The 26730-nt window shown below is 40.3% G+C and overlaps 2 protein-coding genes across 16 annotated transcripts in view; one reads left to right on the forward strand and one right to left on the reverse strand.

Annotated features, from left to right (window-relative positions):
- Positions 1-3083, reverse strand: part of CHST10 (carbohydrate sulfotransferase 10) — a 30114-nt gene extending 27031 nt beyond the window's left edge. For all 6 annotated transcript variants that reach the window (XM_064572611.1, XM_064572614.1, XM_045885179.3 and 3 more), the window contains exons 1-2: positions 2787-3083; positions 777-849 (exon numbers count right to left, since the gene is read on the reverse strand). In XM_064572611.1, the coding sequence (XP_064428681.1) occupies positions 777-799 (23 nt within the window). In that variant the 5' untranslated portion in view covers positions 800-849; positions 2787-3083. The remainder of the gene's footprint in view (positions 1-776; positions 850-2786) is intronic.
- Positions 3084-3283: 200 nt separating this feature from the next.
- Positions 3284-26730, forward strand: part of NMS (neuromedin S) — a 43828-nt gene continuing 20381 nt past the window's right edge. For 8 of the 10 annotated variants that reach the window (XR_010405736.1, XR_006792587.3, XR_008506909.2 and 5 more), the window contains exons 1-2: positions 3284-3464; positions 18796-19049. The gene's annotated coding sequence lies outside the window, so the exon portion shown is untranslated. Of the gene's footprint in view, positions 3465-18416; positions 19050-26730 lie in introns of those variants that run through there. The other 2 variants (XR_006792586.3, XR_006792584.3) reach the window with 2 other exon arrangements.

Genomic DNA, 26730 nt, shown 5'->3' on the forward strand with positions numbered 1-26730 from the left:
AAATGTTATCATTACCTAATCAATAAAATTACTAAATTACAATGTAATAAAATATTACATACGAATTTATAATATACATAAAGTGCCACGATGGTCATGATGATTTTTAAATTCATAGGGTTTCTCTCAATCTAAGTTCAGACATTTCCTTTGTCTACTTGGTCATAATCATTACAATTTGCTGTCTTAGAATGACTGATCATCCTTAGTTACCAGCATGAAAACACTCCTTACTCGGTCCAACTGAAGTATGTATCTGAGGTTAAGACAGATTCTCATGGGGGCACTTAGGTGGCTCAGTCGGTTGAGCATCTGCCTTCAGCTCAGGTCATGATCTCAGGGTCGTGGGGTCGAGCCCTGCATCAGGATCCCTGCTCAAAGGGGCGTCTCCTTGTCCTTCTTCTGCCCCTCTCCCCGACTTGTGTTCTCTCTCTCTTCCTGCTCTCTCTCTCTCTCAAATGAATAAATAAAATCTTAAAAAAAAAAAAAAAAAAAGACAGATTCTCACGAGTAACAATAATGAACAGCAAACACCTGCCTGGGGTTATCTACATGTCAGGCACTGCTCTTAGCAAACCAAACTCACCTAATCCCCAGCCTGGGAGGGTTCTTCTACTATTATATTTAAGAAAACATTTCTAAGTATAACTGTACACACTCCTATTCAAGAGTTTTAAATTTCATTAAATCTTCATACAAGCAAGAGAAGAGACAATGAGATTAGTAAATGACATGAATCTCAAGTAACTAGTAAGCTCACATTCTCCTTCACATACCTTCTGAGGCCTGGGATCCACATTTGCTTGCAGCAGTATTTGCTTTGCCTGAGATTCTTGGTTCCTCCTATCACTGTACAGGATAATTAAAAAACAATAAGCACCATTAGAAGTGACAAGATCGACTTATTTAGTACAAATTGGTTTATACTTGGGAAATAGTTAACCACTTTGATTATTCAAGTATGTTTTGCACAACAGGTCTCTTACAGAGGTGGGTATATTTGGAATTCCTGGCAAATGAATAAATATTCTAAATGTGCCAAAAGAGGTAGCTGTTTAAAAGACTCTTCCCTGTAACTTCAAAGGAAAAATGAAGTAAGTTTTATAGCAAAAAGAATCAAATCCTATTATATCTATTTTATATCTTTGACTTTGGGTAAAGGATTCCTGCAGAGGATGATGAGATGGTGAAATCTTCCAATGCAAGATGTTCTCTGGATTTTGCATTTCTTTAGGCTTTAACACCCTGGCAAATTCTAGCCAAATGACACATCATGAATGAATAACTGGAAACAAGCCGAACTCGTGGAATTAGAGAGATTACAGTTTAATAGAGTTGGCTGGCAAAATAAACATACAACTCATTTAACACATAATATAGCCCAAACTGCCTGGGATGCATATAGCACAGTCTAGCTGTGTTTCCTTTTACTCTGAAGAGCTCGATGTTAAAACTAAAAGCAATTTGATGTTATGCAGATGGAAAGATTAAGCTTTATGTACGCACATCCAGATTCTTCCAGACCTGTATCAGAAGAAAACAGACTCTTCGTTTCTGCAATCTTGAAGGTCCTGAATTCACCTCTCTCCCGTTTCTATTTCTGGCTCTCTCCCACCTTTTTATTGTCTAACCTCAAGCATTTGAACATTGATCTGAATATACCTGCAAATTGCCTGGGATATTTCCTGATTCTTTGCCTCCTTTGTTCAGTTTTGCAAACACTCCAGTTTTCATTTTGGGAAAGAATTTTTCTCTCAGGTATTTCTTTGAGATTCTATTCTTCAGGGTGAAAAGCAAAGGAAAGATTTTTCTTTCCATCTTGAAATTCCAATTTTGAGCCAAGATGGACTCATCATTACAATGGTAGAAAAGGGAGAAGACTACTTTTCTCTCTTTCTGTCTTTTCTTTTTCACCCTGTCACTGAAAATTTCAGCGTGAATAGGTACTAGAGATCAGCAAGCCGGACCTAAACTGAGCTGCCTAATTTTAAGAATGTCTGAGACATTTCTCACCCTGGCAGTTAAAACTGACCAATACCCAACTCTTTACGGCCCAAAGGCCCAGACTCTGGGTGTTTCAGACAAAAAAGCCCTTTATGACAGTCCTCCCCCTTAGCTAACCAGACAGAACCCGGCTGCACTGCTTTCTATTCACTGACTGGCCCTTTCCTGCCTTTAGAGACTTGGAAAACAAAAACGACAGCTTTTGGAAAACCTGGTTCATCTTCCCAGCCAGAAGTGCAGAAATTTATACTTCAAGCTCCAACTTCTGACCGGCCTCTCCACTGTCAAAATCAGGGCTGAGCGCACTCTGCAGCCTATCAGGCAGGAAACATGCATTTCCAACCATCCTTTCCCCTCTCACCCACCAAAGATACACTTAACTGTGCACTTAGGAAAGGGTGCACATGTTCCTTCTTCCCTGCCCTCTCTCTCTGCATGTTCCCTGCACCCAAGTTGGAACATTTTCTTTCTCTTTGCACCCAATCACAAATGCCAATTCTCAGCCAAAGATGAAAGAAGTAAATTATAGATCACCAAGTATCAATCATTCCACTGGTCACACCATCCCGCAGCAAGGACGCCGCCTTATTGCATAATTAACGTGATGGAGGTTCGTCTCATTAATCCCACCAACTAGAGAGGTCCTCAAGTCACCAAAACACACTGGGATGGTGCTCACAAAGAAACACCGGTTCGCCCCGTCTTCCCATCCACCCGGGAAGGGGGTGGGGGTCGGGGCCCGGGGGTCTACGAAACCCACACCCGCCGGTCCCAGAGCTCACCCACTGTGGAGCCGGAGCTCGCAGGGGTCCTCGGGCCCTTCCGCGCCGTTGGCGGCGAAGCTCAGCCTCGCGGGCCTGGGGGCGAAGCGCGCGGGGTCCCCGCGTCCCGGGAGCGCGGGAGGCCCGCCCCGCCCGGAGGCCTCGGCGCCGCCACCGGCGGCCTCCGCGCCGCGGCCCGCCCGGCCCGGGATGTGGCGGCGGCGCGCCAGAAGGAGAAAGCCGGGCGCGCGAGGCCCTCTCCGGGGGGCGAGCCCGCCGCCGCCCCACGCGGCCCCCGCCCGTCCGCGCGCGCCGCCCGGCTGGCTGTGCGCGCACCCGCTGCCGTCCCGCGCGCAAGGCGGCGCGGGGCGGGGCGGCGCGGGGCGGGGCGGCGCGGGGCGGCGCGGGGCGGGGCGGCGCGGGGCGGGGCGGCGCGGGGCGGGGCGGCGCGGGGCGGCGCGGGGCGGGGCGGCGCGGGGCGGCGCGGGGCGGGGCGGGGCGGCGCGGGGCGGGGCGAGGCGGCCGAGGGGACCCAGGACCTGGTCTACCCTGGCACGTCGCCGCGGTCTGATCCGGCGCCCAGGCCTTGCGCCTACCTTCTCTCCCCCGGCCCCACGCCCCGGAAAGAAACTGCATCCCAGGAAATTACAGAGAAGCGGGGCCGAACAAAATCCCGCCAGGTCTCCATCCAGAAAACAGGTATGATGTTTGAGAAGGGAAAAAAAAAAAAAAAAAAAGCCCAAACTTGGAAAAAATGGAGAAAAAAAATCCAAACTTCGAAAAAGGCAAAACCGGTTGAGTTTGGGGTACCGCCCAGCATTTTCTGATCACCCTTCCTAGTAAAAGCAGGACTTTCTGTTCTTTGCAGACCCCCTCGGCTGACAGTCGGGGGGACGTAACTTTGTTGTCTTGGGTGTAGCTGATTAATGCAGAACTGTTAGAAGCCACAACAGTTTACTGCCCTATAGGGCTGTGCCTTCTTAACCTGCAGAAGTGAGTAAGACCTTGGGGTTTTAGAGCCTGGTAGAGAAGCCAGTCCCAAAGCTGTTGGGGGTTTATTATCCTGGAAAAGGTAAACTAGTTTTGTTTTGATCTAACCTACATGCTTGTTAACTACCTGGCTGCATCTCTTTAGCAAACAAAGTAATATAGATACGTGTGCACACACATGCATACGTATGCACACATAAAACTTGTCAAGCTTTCAAGGAACCAGGGGTTTTTGTTCTGTTTTGTTTTGTTTTTTGTTTTTTGGGTTTTTTGTTTGTTTGTTTTTGCCTACCCTGTTGGTTCCATTCTTAAGGAGTTAAACATAACATGGATGGGGCTGGCCATTTCAGAATTTCACTTTTAACATGATTACTAATCCTTGTGACTTCAAGATGGCAAGGTAGTTTACTTGGTCTTTTGGTCACTCATCCTGATATTTATTAAGCCCTTTCCTTGGGCACTATGGTTGACATGAGACCATCTCCTTTGTCCTTGAGGATTTGAATGTATACACAGACACGGGAGAAACACAATTAGTAAATTTGGAGCTCAGATGAGACATGGAACATAATGCAGGGTTGAAGGGTTCAAATCTTTACTGCACCACATACAGCTTGTGACCCTGTCAAATTCTTTTATTGTTCTGTGCCCCATTTTCTTCATCTATAAAATGAGGATACGGTACTAGAGAATATTGGAGATAATGCATTTAAAATGCATAGCACAGTTCTCTCCCAGTGGTAAATATTACGATAAACATAAACTCCTTTCATTGTTATTATTTATTAATTGCATTCCTATGCAATTAATTGCTGTTCAAATATTAAAAAATATAGTTCTTTTTAGGGGCTTACACATTGGTGACTAAAGTGAGTATTTTTCTTTCTTTTTTTTTTTTTTTAAAGATTTTATTTATTTGACACAGAGAGAGAGAGAGGGAGAGAGCAAGCACAAGCAGGGGGAGCGGCAGGCAGGCTCCCTGCTGAGCAAGGAGTTCAATGCGGGGCTTGATCCCAGGACGCTGGGATCATGACCTGAGCCGAACGCAGCCGCTTAACCAACTGAGCCGCCCAGGCGCCCCTAACTGAGTATTTTTCTTAGGGTATTTCCCAAATTATTCTAGTTCTTTTTGTTTCTATAAATGGACTTCAGGAAAGTATTAATGTTTAGTCTTTATAACAGAGGGATAGTTTGTAATGTAGTGGTTCTCAAAGTGGGATCCTTGGACCCCCAGGTCTGTAATGTCAAGACTGTTTTCCCAGTAATGCTAGGACATTGGTTGTCTTTATTTGTTCTGATGGCACAAGAGTAATGGTGGGTAAAATTGATGACACTTAGCCAGAATCTAGGCAGTGGAATAAAACGGGATTGGTGGGCATTGCATATGTCACCACCAAACACTTGCAGTAAAAACAAACAAAAAATGCCACTGAAGAATGTCCTCCATTAAGCAGTCATACCGTTTGGAATGGGATGGGAAGTGCACACAAGGCCTCTTGCTGTATACCAAAAGTATGGCCATTGTCTGGAGGCAAAGCTCTTGGGTGATGGTTTGCGATGCTTTTTTTTTTCATGGAACACCATTTTTACTTGAAAGAAGAACTGACAGACAAACTGTGGTTACACAGACTTGGGTATTTGGCAGACATTTTCTCCAAAATGAATGAAATGAGCCTGTCACTTCAGCAAAACAACTGATGGTATCTGTTGCCAGTGATAAAATTCAAGCTTTCAAGTGAAAATTCAAGCTTTTGGAAAACCTGTGTCTGCCACTAGGAATTTGACAGCATCCTAACATTTAAAAATTTTTCTGATGAAATCAGTGGTGATACTAACAACCTTTTCTTTCATTCTTTTTTTCTTTTCTTGGTATATTGTATGCTGATAGATTGTGGCTCAATATATATATATATATAATGTATTTGGCCTTTTCCCGGGTTCCTGACGCAGAGCTCCTAAAACCTTGGTAATTTCCTGAATGATAGGGGTGAAAGGAGCATCTTTTGTTCTAATAGGTAGCCTTTGTTTCTGGTTCCTGACACAAAGCTCCTAAAACCTTTGGAATTTCCTGGGTGATAGGAGCATCTTTTGTTCTAATGAGGCAACTCTAGCTAGCTTCAGATGGAGACTGGTCACTGCAAAGACCAAACCTTGATTAGAAGCCTAGGACTTTCAGCCCTACATCCCCCAACCTCTGGGAAGAGGTGAGGGGCTGGAGAATGGTTAATAATCCATCCTTCCGACATGATGAAACCTCCATAAAAACACTTAAATGACAGTTTGGAGAGCTTCCACATTGGTAAGCTCACTGAGGTGCTGGAAGGGTGGCCATGTAGAAAGGGCATGGAAACTCTGTGCGCACAGCCCCCCGTAACTTGGCCTAGGAATCTCTTCCATTTGGCTGTTCTGAGTTGTGTCCTTTATAATAAATCACTAATAATAAGTAAGCTGTTTCCCTGTGTTTTGTGAGCCGTTCTGGTATAATCAAAACTGAGGAGAGGGCGTCGTGGGAACCTCTGATTTGTAGCCATGTCAGAGAGTGTGGGTAACTTGGGGACCCAATATTTGTGACTGGCGTCTGAAGTGGGAACATCCTTGTGGGACTGAGCCCTTAATCCTGTGGAGTTTTACGCTAACTCCAGGGAGTGTCAGAATAAAATTGAATTATAGGACATGCAGTTAGTGTCTGGAGAATCAGAGAATTGGTTTTTGGTGTTAGAAAACACCTAGGCTGATGAATTTTAATGTTACAGAGTATGAAAGTTCATTGACGGGGTTTTAGATTCCACATTGTATTAAACTTTAAGAAACTATGACTTGCTGAGTTCGGGTTTAGTATTAAAGAAAAACACCCAAAATTATCTGAAAAGATTATTAAAATACTTCTTCCTTTTCTACTTATCTGCATGAAGAAGGATTTTCTTCATATTCTTTGACCAAAATAACACTGCAATAGATTGATGCAGAAACAAGTATATGAATCCAGCTATCTTCTATTAAGCAAGACATTAAAGAGATTGGCAAAAAGATAAACAATGCTAAATTTTTGTTTTAGAAAATATAGCTATTTTTCCTTAAAATATGTTATCTATGGTGCCATATAATGAGAGTGTTATTATTTTCAAGTGAATTAATAAATACGTTTTAAATTTCTCAGTTTTCATTACTGAATCTGTAAGTTTAGATAGATATCCAGATTAACAAAAGCTCTTTGCTTTCCTTGATAATTTTTAAGAGTGTAAATGAATCCTTAGACCAAAATGCTTGAGAACTCCTATTCTAAAAGAAACCCAAATTCTTAATTGTAAAAGAAAAATGTACCAGATTCTTTCATCTTCCACAACTGCCAAGTGTATATCTTTAAAGTCAAGGCTGGAGATGATACTATGAAATAATGGAAGTTAACCACTGACCCAAAATAGTGCCATGTGTTTGAACCAAACCAGTGGAATAAGCAAATAGATACATCTAGAGAAACCTAGGTGCCCTTATGGGGATATGGGTTATATATGAAGAACCATCCTATGAGAGTAAGAATTTGCCAGTTCCTCTGAGCATTCTATGGTAATAAGATTTTATAAATTTCTCTCCAGTACTTCGTTTTGGCCTAAGCACAAGTGGACTTGGGGTCCAAGTGTCAGATACCTTGTTTTTCTTCTTGCCACTTCCCCGTCTCCTCACTATGCCACATGCATTCTCCATGTCAGCCCAGGCAGGAGACAATTCCCATAATACTGGCTGTCCCCTTCCTGAGCTCTCATCTCAGTCTTCCCTGGGCTTTCTTTAAAAGAATGTGTTTGTTTCCTGAGATTAAGAATTCCTCATATCAGTGAGGTCATATGATACATGTCTTTCTCTGTTTGACTTATTTCGCTCAGCATAATACCCTCCAGTTCCATCCACATTGTTGCAAATGGCAAGATCTCATTCCTTTTGATGACTGCATAATATTCCGTTGTATAGATATACCACATCTTCTTTATCCATTCATCTGTCGATGGACATCTTGGCTCTTTCCACAGTTTGGCTATTGTGGACATTGCTGCTATAAACATCGGGGTGCACGTACCCTTTCGGATCCCTACATTTGCATCTTTGGGGTAAATACCCAGTAGTGCAATTGCTGGATCATATGGTAGCTCTATTTTCAACTTTTTGAGGAACCTCCATACTGTTTTCCAGAGTGGCTGCACCAGCTTGCATTCCCACCAACAGTGTAGGAGGGTTGCTGGAGTGGGGGGTGGGGTGGGAGGGATGGGGTGACTGGGTGATAAACACTGGGGAGGGTATGTGCTCTGGTAAGCGCTGTGAATTGGGCAAGACTGTTGAATCTCAGATCTGTACCTCTGAAACAAATAATGCAATATATGTTAAGACAAAAAAAAAAGAAGAAGAAGAAGAAGGTAGCAGGAGGGGAAGAATGAAGGGGGGGAAATCGGAGGGGTAGACGAACCATGAGAGACGATGGACTCTGAAAAACAAACTGAGGGTTCTAGAGGGGAGGGGGGTGGGAGGATGGGTTAGCCTGGTGATGGGTATTGAGGAGGGCATGTTCTGCATGGAGCACTGGGTGTTATGAATCATGGAACACTACATCTAAAACTAATGATGCAATTTTTGGGGATAATATAAAAATAAAAAAATTAAAAAAAAAAAAAAAGAATGTGTTTGGATATTATTTCTCAGCCACCCTGGACTGTAAAGGCAATGGGAAATTGCATACAGAGAGCACACATCCCAGTTCCTTTTCCCGAGCCCACTGAAAAATTGCACTTGGCTCCCTTGGTGGATATATGAAGAGAGTCGAAATGAGATTTTTTAAACAGAGTCGAAGTGAGATTTTTTTCCCCCAGGTTGAGGCTTTAGAAGAGCTGTAGTGGCCACAACCAAGCATCTCTATGTAGTCCTAGAACTGTGAAATGTTCAGTTACGTAGAGGGTTCTTCTCAGTAGACATGTTGTAGAGAGATAGGGATTATACAGACCTACACAAGTTGATGTCCCTTTCCAATTTATAGATGGCCCTGTAATTCAAAGGTTTTCGTTCATTTGTTTGTTTACCAGGGGACAGTGGAGTGAAATAGGCTGGATTCCATGCTCTGACCCTCAGAAAACCTCCAATGAGTTTATTATGGTCTTTTGGTGGGTTGTTTTGTCTTGTTAATAACTTCTCCTAAATTAGCTAAAATATGATAGGGCTTGTATATATATATATACATATATATGATATATATATGATGATTCGCCAAGAGGATTTATTTCATATTTTAATTCTGAGTCATTTTTAAGACCTACATTTTGAATTGTTGAACATATATTTTAAATATGATTAAAATGAGGAAAGCCAAAGAGGTGCTAGGCTCTTGAGATGGGAAGGCACACCCCATTGTCAGGTTAGAACACATTCTCCATGTAATTGACTAAAGGATAGAAAATTATTGGAAGTAAGGTGGCCACACAGAGTAGGTTTGGGCCATGTGACTAGGCCAATGGGATGTACACAGAAGTGATCTAAGCCATCCATAGGGCTCACCATTAAGAATATGCCAGGTGATCCTGAAGTTTTCTTCCCCTAACATGTGCCCTGGAAGGCAGGCACACAAATTAGAAGCAGCTGTGATCCCTGAGTCACCATTTGGAGGAGAGTTGCAGTACCTGAATAGAATAAGATGAGCACAAAGTCAGTATTCATTGTGGTAAGCCAAGAATAGCTCAGGGTATATTCCTTATGTAGCACAGCCTATCCTAATATAATATTCTAGTTATGTGACAAGAACACTGGACTGAAAGTTAGGAGACTTAAGTTGCATGAGGTTGAACTATAGGAAATTGCTGGTAATTGTTAGTTTTTGATGTTCAAGAATGGCAATTTCACATGATTCACCCTAGTATTTCCACCTCTGTGATCAGATAGGTATGCAACATTGAGTAATCCATTAATCCCTTCTGTATCTCATTTTTCTCATCAAACATCAGACCTCATAGACATCTCTGAAACACTCCACCCAATAACCGCAGAATACACATTTGTCTCAAGGAACACAGAACATTCTCCAGGATATATATGCTATATGCTAAGCTATAAAATAATCCTCAATAAATTTTAAAGGGTTGAATTTATACAAAGAAAGTTCTCTAACCACAATGGAATTAAATTAGAAGTTAATAACAGGAGGAAATTTGAGAAATACACAAAATTAAATAACATAATAACCACTGGGTCAAAGAAGAAATCAGAAAATACTTTCAAATGAATGAAAACAAAAGCACAGCATATCCAAACTTATGGAATACACTGAAAGCAGTACTCAGAAATTTATAACTATAAATGAGAACATTAAAAAAGAAAAAAAGATCTCAAATTTAACCTTTCACCTTATGAAACTAGCAAAAGCATAGCAAACTAAGCCCAAAGCAAGAAAAAGGAAGAGAATAATAAATATTAAAGTGAAAATAAATGAAAGAGAAAATAGAAAAACAATGGAGAGAATAACAAAACAAAAAATTGGTTTCTTTGAAAAGATCAACAAAATTGATACACCTTTTTTTCAACTGACCAAGAAAAAAGAAGAGAGGAATAAAATTACTAAAATCAGGAATGAGAGGGGGAACATTACTACCAAACTTAGAGAAATATAAAGGATTATAAGTGAATACTTGAACAATTGTAGGTCAACAAATTAGATAACCTCACGTAATGGACAGATTCCTAAAGAGACACAAACTACCTAAAATTGCCTCAAGAAGAAAATCTGAATGGACCTATGACAAGTAAGAGATTGAATTAGTAGTTTTAAAACTTCTACAAAAAAAAATCCAAGCCCAGGTGATTTTACTGTTGAATCCTACATTTAAAGAAGAATTAATGCCAATCCTTCATAACTTCTTCCAAAAAATAGAAGAAGATGGAATACATCTCAACTCATTCTGTGAGGCCAGTATTACAATGATACCAAAACTAGACATAGGCATCACAAGAAAACTACAGACCAATATCTCTTATAACTATAGACACACAAATCCTCAACAAAATACAAGCAAACTGAATCCAGCAACATATATAAAGGATTATACACCATGACCAAGTGGGATATAGCTCAGGAGTGCAAGATCACCTTAACATCTGAAAGTGAATCAATGTAATACACCATGTTAATAGAATAAAGACAAATCACATGACTAACTAGAAGCAGAAAAAGCATTTGACAAAATTCAACTCCGTTTATGAGAAATGCATGCAATAAATTAGGGAGAGAAGGGAACTTCTTTAGCCTGATAAATGGCATCTACAAAACCCCACAGATAGCATCATACTTAATGGTGAAAGACTGAAAGCTTTCCCCCAAGATCAGGAACAAGACAAGATGTCTGCTTTTATTATTTCTACTCAACATTTTGCTGGAGGTTTTGGGTAGGACAGCTAGGCAAGAAGAAGACATATATGTATCTGTATTGGAAAGGGATAAGCAAAGCTATTTCTATTTTAGGTGACCTATCTTGCATACAGAAAATCCTAAGGATATCACTAAACTATTAGAACTAATAAATGAGTTGAACAGAGTTACAGTGTATAAGACCAACCTACACAAATCAATTGTATTTTTATAGTCTAGCAATGAACAACCCAAAAATGAAATTAAGAAAACAATTCCATTTATAATATCATCTAAAGTAATATAATTCTTAGGGTTAAATTTAACAAAAGAGGTATAAAACTTAAACTCTGAAAACTGTGAACATTTCTGAAAGGAATTAAAGAAGACCTAAATAAGTATAGAAACATCCCATGTTCATGTATCAGAAGATTTAATACTGTTAAGATGGCAATACTCTCCAAATTGACCTACAGATTCATTGGAATCCTCATCAAAATTCCAGCTGGCTTCTTTGCAAAAATTGCCAGTGTGACCCTAAAATTCTCATGGAAATTCAAGAAATTCAGAGTCACCAAAACAATCTTGAAAAATAAGATCAAAGTCAGAGGAATCACTTCACAATATTAAAACTTAATGCAAAGCTACGGTAATCAAGAGAGTGTGGTACCAGCATAAGAAGAGACATAAAGATCAATGGAGTAGAATTGAGAGTCCAGAAATAAACCCTCACATTTATGATCAATAGATTTATGACAAAGTTGCTAAGAAAATTAATGAACACAGAATTGTCTTTTCTACCAATGGTGTCAGGATGACTGGATATCCATATGGAAAAGAATGGATTTAAACACCTTCATCATAACATATTAAAAAATTAACTCAAAATGGACCATAGACCTAACTGCAAGAGCTAAAACTAAAAAACAAGAAGAAAAATAGGCATAAATCTTTGTAACCGTGAGTTAGACAATGGTTTCTTAGATATGACACCAAGAGCCCAAGGTCAAAAAAAGAATAGCTAAGTTGCATTTCATCAAAATTGAAAAATGTTGTGCTTTAAAGAACACTATCAAGGAAGTGAAAAAACAATCCATAGAATGGGAAAAAATTTTTTGCAAATCATATATCTGATAAGGGACTAGTATCTAGAATATATACAGAACTTCTACAATTCCATAACAAAAAGACAAAAAACTCAATGGGCAAAGGATCTGAATAGACATCTCTCCAAGGAAGATATGCAAATGGCCAATAAGCACATGAAAAGGTTCTCCATATCACTAATCAGTAGGGAAATGAAAATCAAAGTCACAAGGAGATACCACTTTATACCAACTAGAATGGCTAAAATCAAAAAAGATGAAAACAAAGAGTTGTGGAGAAATGCAACACTCATACATTGCTGGTAAGAATATAAAATGGTGTTGTTTCAGAAAACTTGGCAGTTCCTCAAATGTTAGACATAGGGTTATCATATAATCTTGCAATTTCTTTTTTTTTTTTTAAGATTTTATTTATTTATTTGACAGAGAGAGACACAGCGAGAGCAGGAACACAAGCAGGGGGAGTGGGAGAGGGAGAAGCAGGCCTCTTGCTGAGCAGGGAGCCCAATGTGGGACTCGATCCCAGGACCCTGGGATCATGACCTGAGCCAAAGGCAGACACTTAACGACTGAGCCACCCAGGCGCCCTAATCTTGCAATTTCATTCTGAGGTGTATACCTGAGAGAAATGAAGACTTAAGTGTACACAAAAACTTGTATGTAAATGTTAACATCACTATTTATAATAGCCTAAGAGTGGAAACAAATGTCTATCAAATGATGAATGAATAAACAAAATGTGGTATATTCATACAGTGGAATATGACTTAGGGAAAAAAAAAAAAAGGAATGACATGGATGAACCTTGAAAACATTATGCTAATTGAAAGAAGCCAGATACAAAGGACCACATACCCTATGACTCCATTTATATGAAATGTCCAAAATAAGCAAGTCTATAGTGACAGAAAGTAAAATAGCGGTTGCCTGGGGGCTGGAGTAGAGGTCAGGAATTGGGAGTGACTAATAGATACAGGTGATGAAAATATTCTGAAATTAGATCGTGGTGATTGCTGCACAACTCTGAACATACTAAAAGCCACTGAAGTTTAAATGGGTGAGTTTTAGGGTATGTGAATTATATCTCAATAAAAGTGTTAATTAAAAATGTGGATGTGTAGTGATTTAGAAAACTACCCTCACATATATTGTGGTTCACTTCATTGTATGTATCTGTTGAACAGAATGGTGGGTGGAAAAATGCTCAGCTAATACTTAGGAGATGTGATTTCCAATCTGACTTTCGTGTAGAGTCTGGTAAATCACTTAACTTCTGAGCCCCAATTTTCTAATAGGAAATCAATATGTTATTTTGGATAACTTCTCTGTTCCCCTCCAGCTCTAATAGCCAATTATTCTATGGAAGCTAGATCTCAATCTGTGCAAAGTTGTTGTGGGGGATGTACATTTACATCTGGGTTTAAGTCCTATAATGAAAATAGCAAAGTGTGGAAGGAAAAATGTCAGAAACATTCATGTAAGAAGAAAATAATATGGAGAAATAAGGAGAAGAAAAAAACAAGTTAGTAAATTTTTTGTGTTTGTGGCATACGGTTACATAATTAACTATCCGTTCAGCTGGTTGAAAATATAATTACTGTTTTCTTTTCCATCATGGCAAGATGGGACCTACTTTTACATCTCTTACTTATGATAAGAAAACTGCCAGTTAAAATAAAGTTACTATTATCTTTTTTCATACAGGCAATGAGTCTCAGAAGGCAACATGGTAAGTAATGTAGTGCTAGGGTGGCCCTTTGAAAAATTGGCCCTCACTTCTGATACTGAGTTCACAAAGCATGGAAAAATGTATTCTTCTCAGATAAGATGTGTTAATAACAAAGTGTGAATAGACTGTAAGTATCAAGAAGTAACAAACTCCTGATGCCTTATGACTAAAGATTGTTTTAGGATTGTTATCACAAAAACTCTACATCAGGTGGAAAGTTGGAAATGCACCACACATATGCTTTATTTTCATTACCATCCAAATCTTCCATTAGTAATATGTTAGAGAGGTGTGTTGATTGATTCTTCAGACCAGGAGAGTACTACTTGGTTCCCATCTACTACTGATTCTCAAATCTGGCTGATCATCAGGGAAATGTGTAAAGATAATGCAGATCAGTGGCTCTGTTCCCTAGAGATTCTTTCTCAATAGGTCCAGGTAAAGCCTGGAGACCCTAATTTTAAAAGCTCCTCAGATGACTATGATTTTTTTCCTGTTAATCTGTGTCAAGTCAACTTGATTCTTAGTCCAGGTAGAAGGGTCTTGAAGGGCAGAGGAAATTCTTCCTCCTCAACAACGGTAAGAATTGTTTCATAAAACTTTTATTTCATATACATATACACTCACACATCTATGCCCATATAAATACATATCAAATGTATTTCCTATTGTTTTGGTCAAAAGTTTTAAAGCCACTCATCTAGAACATTATTACTAGAAGCATTAATATGCATTACTTATGGATTCAATTTTTAAACAGATATATATAAGGCTATTCAGAATTTTTATTTTCTTTTATGTAAGTTGGTTGGTTATCTTTTGGTTGGTTGAGTTTTGTGTGGGGGATTTTCCATTTCATCTAAGTTTTCAAATTTATTTGCTTGAAGTTATCCATAGTATCTTATCTTGTTTTAATATCTGTGGAATCTACATTAATGTCTCCCTTTTCATTCCTGATACTGGTCATTTGTGTTTTCTTTCTTTTTTTCTTGCCCAGTTTTGTTAATGTTTATAATTTATTATTAATTTCTAAAAATGTATTGATTTAGTGATATTGATTTAGTGATCTTATTGATTTCCTCTGTTGCATGTCTGCTTTCTATTTTATTGATTTCTGCTTTTATCTTTTATCTTTTTATTTATTTGCTGTTCTTTTTAAGATAGAAGCTTAGATCATTTATTTTCAACCTTTCTCTTTTCTAATATTTACATTTAAAGCTGTAAATATCCCTCTAAGTACAACTTTGGTTACATTCTAAAAGTTTGTAAGTATTCCCAGGTCATAATGAGACAGAGAAACTGAAGGACTCCATAAAAAACCTGCTTTTTGCTCCTTTTCCTGCTTCTATTCTTGCTAGGACCTGCACCCCCACTTTACACATGCCTCATCATGCAAACAGTGTATATTCTCTTTGTAAGGGAAAAGGAGTTAATGATTTCTATAGAATAGATAACATCTAAGGAGGTCCAGGTGAGAATGACTGGACAAAGCCATCATATGTGTATTCTAGACTATTGAATGTGTATTCAATGCCAAGGCTCCCTGTCTCTAAAGAGTAACACCTGGGCCCCTGTTTTTGTTCTAACCAGCTCCTGGGTGCCTGAGAGGATACCTAAACCAGGCTACAGTCCTCAATAAAAAGCCCCAGACCCCGAACAAAAATCAGGCTCATGCTCCTTTGCTTTCCAAGTCTCCTGGATGCTCCTTCTATATCTGCTCTCTCAATATGTTCAGTAAACTCTGCTCTCACTTCCTGCTAGCTCCTGTTTGATTTCCACACTCTGTGAGGCCAAGGACCCTCTTGGCTGGTCCTGCAGGACCCCCTCTGGGTCCCTGGACCTGGCCTGCTGGCATCAATAACTCAATGCTTGTTCTGCTTGATTTGTTCTATTTAATTTCTTTCATCTTGGGGAGTATGGCAGCATAATTTTGTGACCATCAGAACAATATTCACACAATTTCCCAAATCATTTTTTACTTAAAATATATCTAACAAAACATGTTTGGCATTGAATCTTATGAAATGGCTTTGATCAGGAGAGTGTGGGGTGACCCAATCGAGTGGAGGCCAGTAGCACAGGCAGTGAAAGAAGTCACCCAAAGCAGAACAAAGGATGTAGGAGTTTATTGAATACACTGTAAGGGAGCAGGGGGGCAGGACAGCAAAGAAGAGACTATCTCCTAGGAAGCAGTAGTGGAGGGGCTGTATTATGGGAGGGAGTGAGGAGGTATGGGAACCTATGGAATTTTATGTTTGTGGTAACTATGCCCAGTTGTAAGTAACCCATTGGTCAGCTAGGACCTATGGCTATTTTGAGGTGGGTCACCTAATGAGCCTGTTTGCATTCAACTTAGTGGTCACTGGGGGCCCTATTAGGTTTCCACTGCTCAAGCCTGCTGCCTAAAAGTAGCCTCTACAAAGAGCACATTTTGATTCTTCCCTGCTTCTATAAAATCTATGAGAAATAGCATCTCAAACTTTTTTAAAAATACGAACTATTAAGTGTTGCTTCTTCTTAACCTCTTAGGGCAAATAAGGACATGACAATGATCCTCTTTGTCTGAATTAATAAAACTCAATATATTTAAACTTCTCAGAAAATGGAAATGCTAATTATTATAGTTAGGGCAAAACATTATTAAGATAACCCATTGGAATTACATACTTTTTGATATAAAAGTTTACTTTCATGGTAACAATTTCTGAAGTCCAGTTACATCTGTAAGAACAGCTTTTTTTTTTTTTTTTTTTTTTTTTAAGATTTACTTATTTGAGACAGGGAGTCTGCACGCATGAATAGGGGGAGGGGCAGAGGGAGAGAGAGAATCCTTAAGCAGACTCCCCGCTGAGCCCTGAGGCTGCCACGGGGCTGAATCGAATCCTAGGACCCTGAGATTATGATCTGAGCCAAAATCAAGAGTCAGATGTTTAACCAGTTGAGCCACCCAAGCACCCCTGTAAGAACAGTTTTATTATGCAAAACAATCTGTTTATCCAGAGGTGGGAGACAAACAAGATGCTTTCTTCTTTTCTTCCTGCAGTGTAAGCACTGGAATTACATTAGTACTGAGAGAAAATGGCAAGCCCTGGAGACTCAAAATTTAAAATATGAAAAGAGGGCAGAATAGGATTATTAGCAAATGGAATGTGGAGCTGGTTTGTTTTGCCTCTAGAATTCTGAGTCATTATTTCACGTATGGAATGTCCCGTAAAGAATAATTTTACCTCTGGGGGCGCCTGGGTGGCTCAGTCGGTTTAGCGTCTGCCTTCAGCTCAGGTCATGATCCCAGGGTCCTGGGATCAAGTCCCACATCGGGCTCCCTGCTCCACGGGAAGCCTGCTTCTCCCTCTCCCACTCCCCCTGCTTGTGTTCCCTTTCTTGCTGTGTCTCTCTCTGTCAAATAAATAAATAAAATCTTTGAAAAAAAAAAGAATAATTTTACCTCTGATAAAGATACTGGAGGATAGTCAGAAAAAAAGGCTGGCAGGGGCAAGGGCCGCCCCATCCTAAGAGGAAACTACCTTTAAAAGGAAAAAGACCCCATCCTGTTAGTCTGCACCACCCTGAAAGGAGCCCTCCACCCTTTCCCACGTGAACAACTACCTCATAGGTAGATGAGCGTGTGGACAAAAACCTGATTGGGTGACAGACGATGGAGGGTTAATCAGATTAAAACAACCCGCCAACAATCTCATAAAAACCCTAGACTAGAAACTCTAACCCATTCGAGTCCCCTCCCTCTTCTGGAGCCTTCTACCATCACTCAATAAACTTTGCATTGCTGCCTACCACTCTTCATCTGGTCTACCTCTTCATTCTTCAAAACAGCTTGACCAAGAACCACAGGAACTAAAGGAAATCCTGAAACAACAGACGTTACTTTGACTCAAGGAACCAGTGGGATAAAAACTGGCCCAGTTAACTGAAGTACAGTCTTTAGGGAGGAGCAGGACATGGTCTTGGTTGTTGGAAGTCAGAAAATTTGCTTCAGAAGACAACATTTTCCAGTCCCTTGATTCAGCAATTCCATATCTAGGGATTTGGTCTAAGGAAATAACTATTTATGTGTGTGAAGATTTAGCTATAAGGATGTCCATGATAATGTTGCTTAGAATTCTATAAAAACTGCAAAAAGGGGCACCTGGGTGGCTCAGTTGGTTAAGCGACTGCCTTCGGCTCAGGTCATGATCCTGGAGTCCCGGGATCGAGTCCCACATCAGGCTCCCTGCTCAGCAGGGAGTCTGCTTCTCCCTCTGACCCTCCTCCCTCTCATGCTCTCTCTCTCATTGTCTCTCTCACAAATAAATAAAATCTTAAAAAAGAAAGTAAAAAAAAAAAAAAACTGCAAAAAGCCTAGGTATTCTCAATTAGGTAATAGAAGTTTATTATATTAGAATATGATAAAGCCAAAAATGATGCTTCTGATGAGTATTTCATGATATATAAAACATTCACACTATATTCTAAAGAGAAAAATATGTATGATGTAATTCAGTTTTTATTTTTTTAAATATATGGTATATTATATACTCTAGGCATTGATAAAATACCAAAAGGGATAGATACCCAATGCTGACAGTGGTTATCTCTTAGGCTGGGGATTATAGTGATTATATTTTCTTTTGACTTCTCTGCAGCTTAAAATAACTTCTAAAAAAAAGTCCATGCTTTATGTTTGTGATATTGAAAAACAGAAGCTATTGCTTTATAAATTGCTTTAGAGCAATTGAAAAATAAATGAATATGGACCCTTGCTGTGAGAATTTCCAGATATCTGACATTGAGTGACATTTAAAAAACTGTTTAATTCCTTCTTGTTTTTGCTTTTAGAGAGAGATGGCACACACAAGTGGGTGGGGGGCCTTCATTCCTCTGACTAAAGTGACGACCTGAAGAAGATACTTGTGCCCGTTGTCACAAAGCTGATGTGCACCTGGCAGGAGGTAGAAGGCCTGGAAGCCTGAGGAGGAATGCAGCTAGACCTGGTAGAGCTGTGGGTCTGGCTGCTGCCTCACACCAAGGTGGGGGGCCGATCCACAGTCTCAGTCATGGTCTGCAACCACACCGGACTCTCTACAAACCAGGTAGAGACACACAGTTGACCCTTGAACAACATGAGTTTGAACTGCATGGGTCCACCTACACATGGATTCTTTTACAGTACAGAACTCTAAATGTATTTTCTCTTCCTTCTGAGTTTCTTAATAACATTTTCTTTTCACTAGCTTCCTTTATTGTAAGAATACAGTATGTAATACACATAACATACAAAATATGTGTTAAACAATGGTTTATGTTATCAGTAATGCTTCTGGTCAACAGTAGGCTATTAGTAGTTAAGTTTTGGGGGAGTCAAAAGTTATGTGCAGATTTTTGACCGCATGGGAGGTGGGGGAGTGTCAGTGCCCTTGATCCCTGTGTTTTTCAAGGGTCAACTGGTATACCCAAATGGAGTAGATGTATACTTCTGAGTATAAATAAGCATGGCTTCTGCTTCACTTCGAGCCCACACAAGACTGTCCTGTGCCACACAGGAAAGGGAAGTCTAGCCACATAGCTGAACTAAGTTGATATAGTACAAGCTGCATGGCCTCTATTTGCTACTGACCCACTGGAGGACCATGAACAAGTTAGCTATCCTGTGTGGCTCTCCAAACCTCTCCAAGATAATAATAATAATAAAACAGCACTAGCCCCTTTTTGCTTTGTGTATATATATTTATATAGGGGGAGAAAGACTAGACTTATAAAATTATTGGGTGAATGTTAGGATTAACTTTGTATCATCATTTTAAGTTGTTTTATGTTCACTGTTCTCTGACATAGACCTTCCTATGGATGTACTGCTTACTTTTAAGCCAACTATTAAAATACATAAAATATTAAGATTCAATAGACAGAAGCACATGTATATAAGCCGAGAATAGCTCATAAGGGTATGTCAATATTCCTGACAAGCAAATGAATACCTTGAGGTTTTCTCTTTCCAGTGGGAAACAATGATAATATGTCTCTTATCTGTGTACTAAATAACTCACAACTCTCTCCTCCACCGAGCTGCAAATATATAGCAAGCAGACTGTTTTTTATAGTAATGCTGCCCACTGAGCCTAAATACTACCTGTTATCATGTATTGAGTCACTACTATGTGTCATGCCCTGCCCCTTTAATATATAATATTTAATTTTCTCACTAACTCTGCAAGATAAGTATTCATATTTCTATTTTACAGATGAGATAATGGAGCCTCAGAAAAGTTAAGTGATTTCCCCAAGGCCACAAAACTCATAAGTTGTGTAGCTGGAATTTGGACAGTTCTGTCTGGGGCCCCAACCTAGGCTTTATCTTAGGACTCAAGTGTGGTCCACACACCAGCAGCACCAGCATCCGAGAGCTGTTGGAAATGTGGAATCTTAGGTCCTACCCAGACCTACTGGATCAAAATCTACAGTTCAGCAAGATCAGCAAGTAATCTGCATGCGCCTTAAAGTTTGAGAAGCACTGTTATACATGCATGCATTGCTATTCTCCACAAAATGGTGTTGGGAGATCAAATACTCTTATATTCAGTGTTGAAACTAATTATTTGCTGGGCTTGATAGGAAGGTGGCTTTGTTGATTTTCAGTGATTAACCTAAGCTTCCAGAACAGCATCTATTTCCCCTGTGTGCTCTGAGTAGCATACCTATAACACAAATTTATGTTGAGTTTACATGATTGAAGATTCCACAGACATAAGCAACACGGTGATTGAATTTCCTTTTAGAGAGCTGTCTGTGATCTTTTTCTTACCTATTAATATGATGGATTATCTAAGAACTTGCAAATGGAATAGGCCACTGTAGAAAAGAATTGGTCAAAGAAGATAAAGCCTCACTCAAGAAATTATTTAAACCCACCATCCCTCCAATCCCAAACTCCTGAGGGTGTTTGCATTTTAAAAGAGGAGCTTGGAAATTGAATGAAATTATGACAGGTTGATTATTTGCTGCAGCATATATTTTTTGAGAAGATGGATACATATTCTTTGTGTCCTTATCTTGCCTCCATTAGCTCCAGGCTCCACATTTTATCTGCCATTAGAGCAATAGGATCAGCGATTGGCACCTCTCTTCTCCAAGTTTTAAGAGTAGCCTAAGAGTAGAAGGTCCGTTTAGTTTGCTACTGTGGAATAGTTACCAAAGGAAGTTATTTTCATATATAACCAGCATAGATCATGCCAACTTTAACACAAGGAGCACATTGCTAACTCATATCTGTACAGTCCTCCAGGCTCTGGCTCCACCCCATCTTTCCAGCCTCACTTCCTTGGTTCAGCATTTCCTTGTCATTTTCCTTTTCATCCTGGCTGCACTAGCCCAAATGAACCCTCTACGCTGTACTAATTCCAAGGCTTGCTTCTGATTCTCTTTCCACCTGAAATGTCCTCTCCCACGTTTCCTCTTGCCCCAAACCTACTCATTCTTCATGTCAAATGTCAGCCATGACACAACATCTTTCTTGGCACATGTTGGCTAGAAACTCTAAATCCCAAAGGGTTTATTTTCTCTCTAGTGGGACACTTACCACTTTCTATCTTTACATAATATTTATCTGAGACTTTCCCTGCCGTGGTAGACTGTAAAGACCCTGAAAGAAGGATCCTTGTCTTAGTATGTAAGCATTCCCCACGGATGCCTCATACAATACCTGCCACATCAATCCTCAATAAATAGTTCCTTTCTTCCTTCCTGGCTGATGATGTTGAACACCTTTCATGTGCTTAATTGGCATCTGTATACCTCTTCATTGAAATGACTCTTCAAATCTTTTGCCCATTTTCTAACTGAATTTTTTTATTGTTGAGTTTTGAGTGTCCTAAATATATGTTAGATTTTTTGTTATAGTCTCACAGATCCCTGAGTCTCTGCTCATTTTTTTTCAGTTTCTTTCTGTTGTTCTGATTGGGTAATTTCTATTGTTATACTTTTCAGTTCACTGATTCTTTCCTTTTTTCCCTCCATCCATTGAGTTTTCAATTTTGATTATCACATTTTTCAGTTCTAAAATTTCTATTTGCCTCCCATATATATCTTCTATTTCTCTTTTGAGACTTTCTATTTCTTTCTTGAGACTGTTTTTTTTTTCATTTGTTTCAAGTGTGTTAACTATTATTAATTCATAACATACATATTAATTTGTATTTGGATATAAATTCCCATCTGTTCTGTTATAAATATGTTCTCTCTGACATGGCTTATCTTTAAACTTAACTTATAAGTTTATAAATCTCCTGACCAGGAGATCATGACCTGAGTCAAAACCACGAGTCGGATGCTCAACTGACTGAGCCAGCCAGGCACCTCATCCGCAGTCATTATAAAGAAATCATCTTTCTCTCAAATAACAAAATATTATGACATACTTTCTTCCAGTTGTTTTAAAATTTTGAATTTCACATTTAGATATTTAACCTCCCTGGAGTTTATTTTGTTATGGTGTCAGGAAGTATACATCTAATTTGTTTCCATGTAGAAAGCTGAATGAGGCCAGACCACAAGTGCTGGTATAGGACTGGTGAGAGTGGTGACCTCACTTAGCTTGGGTTACTTTCTCTCTTGTTTACTACTGAGCCAGTCAACACCCAGGGCAAAGGAACACAGGAGGTTAAGGGCATGCTTTCGAGGAAACAGCTCTCCAAAATCTCCTTTGTCAGTGTGGAAGTGCATCTGAATATTTGGGGTCTCAGCAGCCTGTGGGGAGAGAAAAGTGCCAGAGGCTGCAGAATCAAGGCAGCCTACCTTTTATATAAGCGTGGAGGTTGAGAAGGCTTTGGTGGGGCATGTCACATCAACACTTAAGGATGACCCTGTGATCTCATACAGATATTGGTACAACGCACACCTTCTATTCCATTTCTAACTGGGCCTCCTTGAGTTTTCTGTGCCATGAGACCACACCCAGCTCCGTTTATTGACCAGTCCTTCCCCATGATTGGTAACATTTCGCACACCAAATACCCCTAAAAGCTAATGTCTCTCCATGAATACAATAGCTATATAATAGCTAATATAATAATATAATACAATAGCTAATGTTTATGTAAAACAGACAACTTCAAATGTTGGCCATCTTGATTGTGGTTTGTGGATTCTAAATGTCCAAAGTCCAAATGCTTCAGAGCTAGAGTGAAAGAAAACGAAATCCTCATTTTCCTTTTGATGACACATTCCAGTTTTTAAAGATTCATGGCACCATCCAGAGCCTTTTTATACAGATGCCTAATGGTATGACGTGGGCTTAGGACTTGGATTTGTGCCTTCTGATAAATACGGTGGTGTCAGATATTATAGCTGGGTAATTATAATTGCAATAATTCTGTAGCCTTCCCACAGTAGGGAACTAAGTCAGTCCATGAATTGGTTAGCAAACTCTCCACATAGAAAATTATTAACATGAGAAGTGGAGGAATAAATGTGTGGTTATAATCCAGTTTAATTTCCTGTGAACCGATTGCCTCCTTGGTAGAGGTCAATATGTGCCTCAGTGCCTTCTGGGAAGCATGCTGCTATGGTGTCATGATGGATAATAAAAACACAGAATCCTGAGGAAGAACATTGCTACACGGTATTAAAATATGGCTCTGGGATGAAAAAAAAATGAGCTTGTGACATCTGACTAATAGGGAGATGGAGCACAGTGAGAATTATTCATAGTGGGTCATAAAATGGAAAGGCCAGGATGCCCACCGAGCAGAGCAGCCAGCAATACTCAGGTGTTTGCATACTGCTTCTCTAAATGACAAATTGTAGTCATCAAAGGCTTCTCAAAACTTTCCATTCACCAGGACTGCTTAGGCAAGTGCACAAATGATATTTTTACATGTACAGATGGCTGTGCACAGATCATATGGACGCCAGCAGCTGTGGCGGGGCCGGGCTGTGGCACCGATCACCCAAGACAGTTCATGTGGCTTCCGGGGAGTCCTCTCTCATTCATTTATTTGGGGCACAAGGTTTATCTTTCTAAGTGTTTTTCAGGAACCAGTATACAAATACCTTTGCATGTCCTGAGCATCTCTAAGGTGATGGAGAGAGGAGAGTCCAGGATCATGCTGGCTAGAGACAGAATGCAGAAAGAGCCCCAAATGGGCTGAGAATGAGCTCTTGAGCAAACGAGAAAATACCTAGTTCTGCTGAACTGAGATTCTCAACCTAGAGTCTGAACCCGTAGGCAGGAGTTCACAAACTCAGATTGGGGCAGAATCCCCAGGGAAGTTTTTTACAATGCAGATTCCTATGCCCCACACCTAGGGATTCAGATTCAGTCTGGGATGGGATCCAGAAACCTGTGCATCCCAGGTGCTTCTGAAGCATATGGTCTGGAGACTATATTCTACTGCTCGTGGGTGGTTGGTTGTAGTGGGGGTTCATGAAAAAGGACTATGGAAAAGAATCATGTACCCAAACCCCCCAAAATGCTATGAAAACTTGGGCATCTAGATATGCCTGTGCATTTTTCAGAGATGAAAATCCATACCTTTCCTCACATATTTGGAAGGATCCATGTCCCTTCAGAAGTTACAAACCATGATAGCATACAGTGTCCACGAAGCTAATGATTGGATCTCTATTTCTACAGAAGGTATTTAACTTCTTTCCACCTCCAACCTCAGATAACTCCCCCAAACCCATCCAGCATCTCACAGAATTATGAACATACTTGGCCCTGAGAGGCTTCTGGTCAGAGAGAATGGCCGGGTCCTTGTTATTCTGTTGTCACTATTGAGAAAGTGACTCAAAGGGGCATCCTACGGAGAGGGATAAGCAGCTTGTCTCTGCAAACAAAGATAGCAGTTCAGTTCTGTGCACCAGACCGCCTTGCTAATGGCTTCTAAAGATAGCCAGAGGAGCATGGAGCTCCCCTGGGAGCTGGTTCTCCTCAGTCACGGCCTGGGAAAAGACCCTCAGAGTCAAAGGTCTGATTAGAAAGAGGTCTTTCTAGTCCTCTGGCTTCAGTTCCAGAACCCCCTCCACAGCTCCTTGAGCTTCCAGAACCTTCTTCTCCTGTCCCTTAGGCTATGTAAAACTGCAAAGAACAGCCCACAGTTAGAGAGGGCACCCCCATTGACCATGCTAACCTTAACTCTGCCCTTAGACTTTTTTTTCATTTACCACATGACTTCTCAAGCATTTATTACTGTTAATTTACATGAATTATTCTTTCGAACTCTGTTTAAACACGATAAAAGAATCATAGAGTTAGTTTTATTATCATTATTATTATTTTCTTACCTTTGCACGAATGAGAGATGAGAGGAGTGTCCATAACCCTCTTCTGACTTAGGAGACTCACAAATATGTATGCCTTTCAGAAAAACATGTCTCAAATGGAACATTACCAGAACCACACGTTTTTAAATAAGACCAATGAGGATCACCACCTTCCTGGAAGCTACAGTTACATCTATCTACAAGCCATAGCAACAACCTCTGAAATTCAGATGTTTTATTACTCCTGAGTTAGAAATAACATTGACAAGCGTAAAGATGTCAAAGGATACGTCTCTGCGTTTTCGTTTTGTTTGTTTCAGCTAGAAGATATATTTTCTTCTTAACTAGCTGAGATTTCTCTCACCCGCAATTAGAAGGGTCTGTTATTTCAGGACTTAGATTTTCTTTACTTAGCACTGTGAGAAATAATGCAGACCTGCTTTATTAATATATTTAAAAACTTAAAATACAGGGGCACCTGGGTGGCTCAGTCATTAAGTGTCTGCCTTCGGCTCAGGTCATGATCTCAGGGTCCTGGGATGGAGTCCCCCATCGGGCTCCCTGCTCAGCAGGGAGTCTGCTTCTCCCTCTGCCCCTCCCCCAGCTCACGCTCGCTCTCGCTCTCTCTCTCTCTCAAATAAATAAATAAAATCTTAAAAAAAAAACAACTTAAAATATAGAGTAGGAAAAAGTAGAATGAGAATTCAACAAATTGGATATGAAGCATGTGAGTTTTAGCAGCTAGCTTACCCTTTCTGGCTCCCTGCTTCTTCCCGCCAGCCTCCAACTAGGTAACGTAGCCTCTTCTTTACATAGAAAGAAGTTCCCCATCATGTGACCTGCTCAAATTCTTTCCTACCACCTCCAGATCTGAGTGTGTCTTTACCTCCCTCCCTCCTGTTTCAGGGGTAGAAGACTCATTCTTCCTCTTGGCTTGTCATTATATCCCTCTTGATTACTCCATAACTTTGGCTCCTCAGTTTCCTTTCTCTTCCCTGTCTCCCCTGCTTCCTCTCCTTTGCCTATCTACACGTTCACGTCTCCCTCACCCTGCATTTATTATAAAGCCTCCCTTGTTCCCAAGCCCTTTACCTTCTGCCCTTCCTGAAAGAATGATCTGTATCTGCCTCCTCTGAACACTCTCAACCCGGCCCCTACCAAAGCTGCTCACCAGTGACAACCTCACCGCTAAATCCACTCTTCTCCTGCAGGGTGCTTTCCCTGACAATTTGCTCTTGGCTTCTGCTCAAGCCTTGATATTCACCAGGGTGTCCTATTCCTTCACTCCCTTCATTCTCCCAAAGCGATCTCATCTTCTCTAGTGACGTCAGCCACCACACACGTGTTCCTGATGATTAAATCTACACACGTGACTTCAGTTTCCTTCTTGAGCACGAGCCACTCATCTCCAGCTACATCCTGGACACCTCCATTTGCGTCCTCCACAGGCACATGTCCCACACATCAACCCACTGTTTTCTCTCCATTCCCAGTCTTGTGAAGACAGTCACT

Source organism: Mirounga angustirostris, unplaced genomic scaffold, assembly GCF_029215605.1.
Source record: "Mirounga angustirostris isolate CCGP_5_RB_7025 unplaced genomic scaffold, mMirAng1.0.hap1 SCAF_10, whole genome shotgun sequence".
NCBI lineage: Eukaryota > Metazoa > Chordata > Mammalia > Carnivora > Phocidae > Mirounga > Mirounga angustirostris.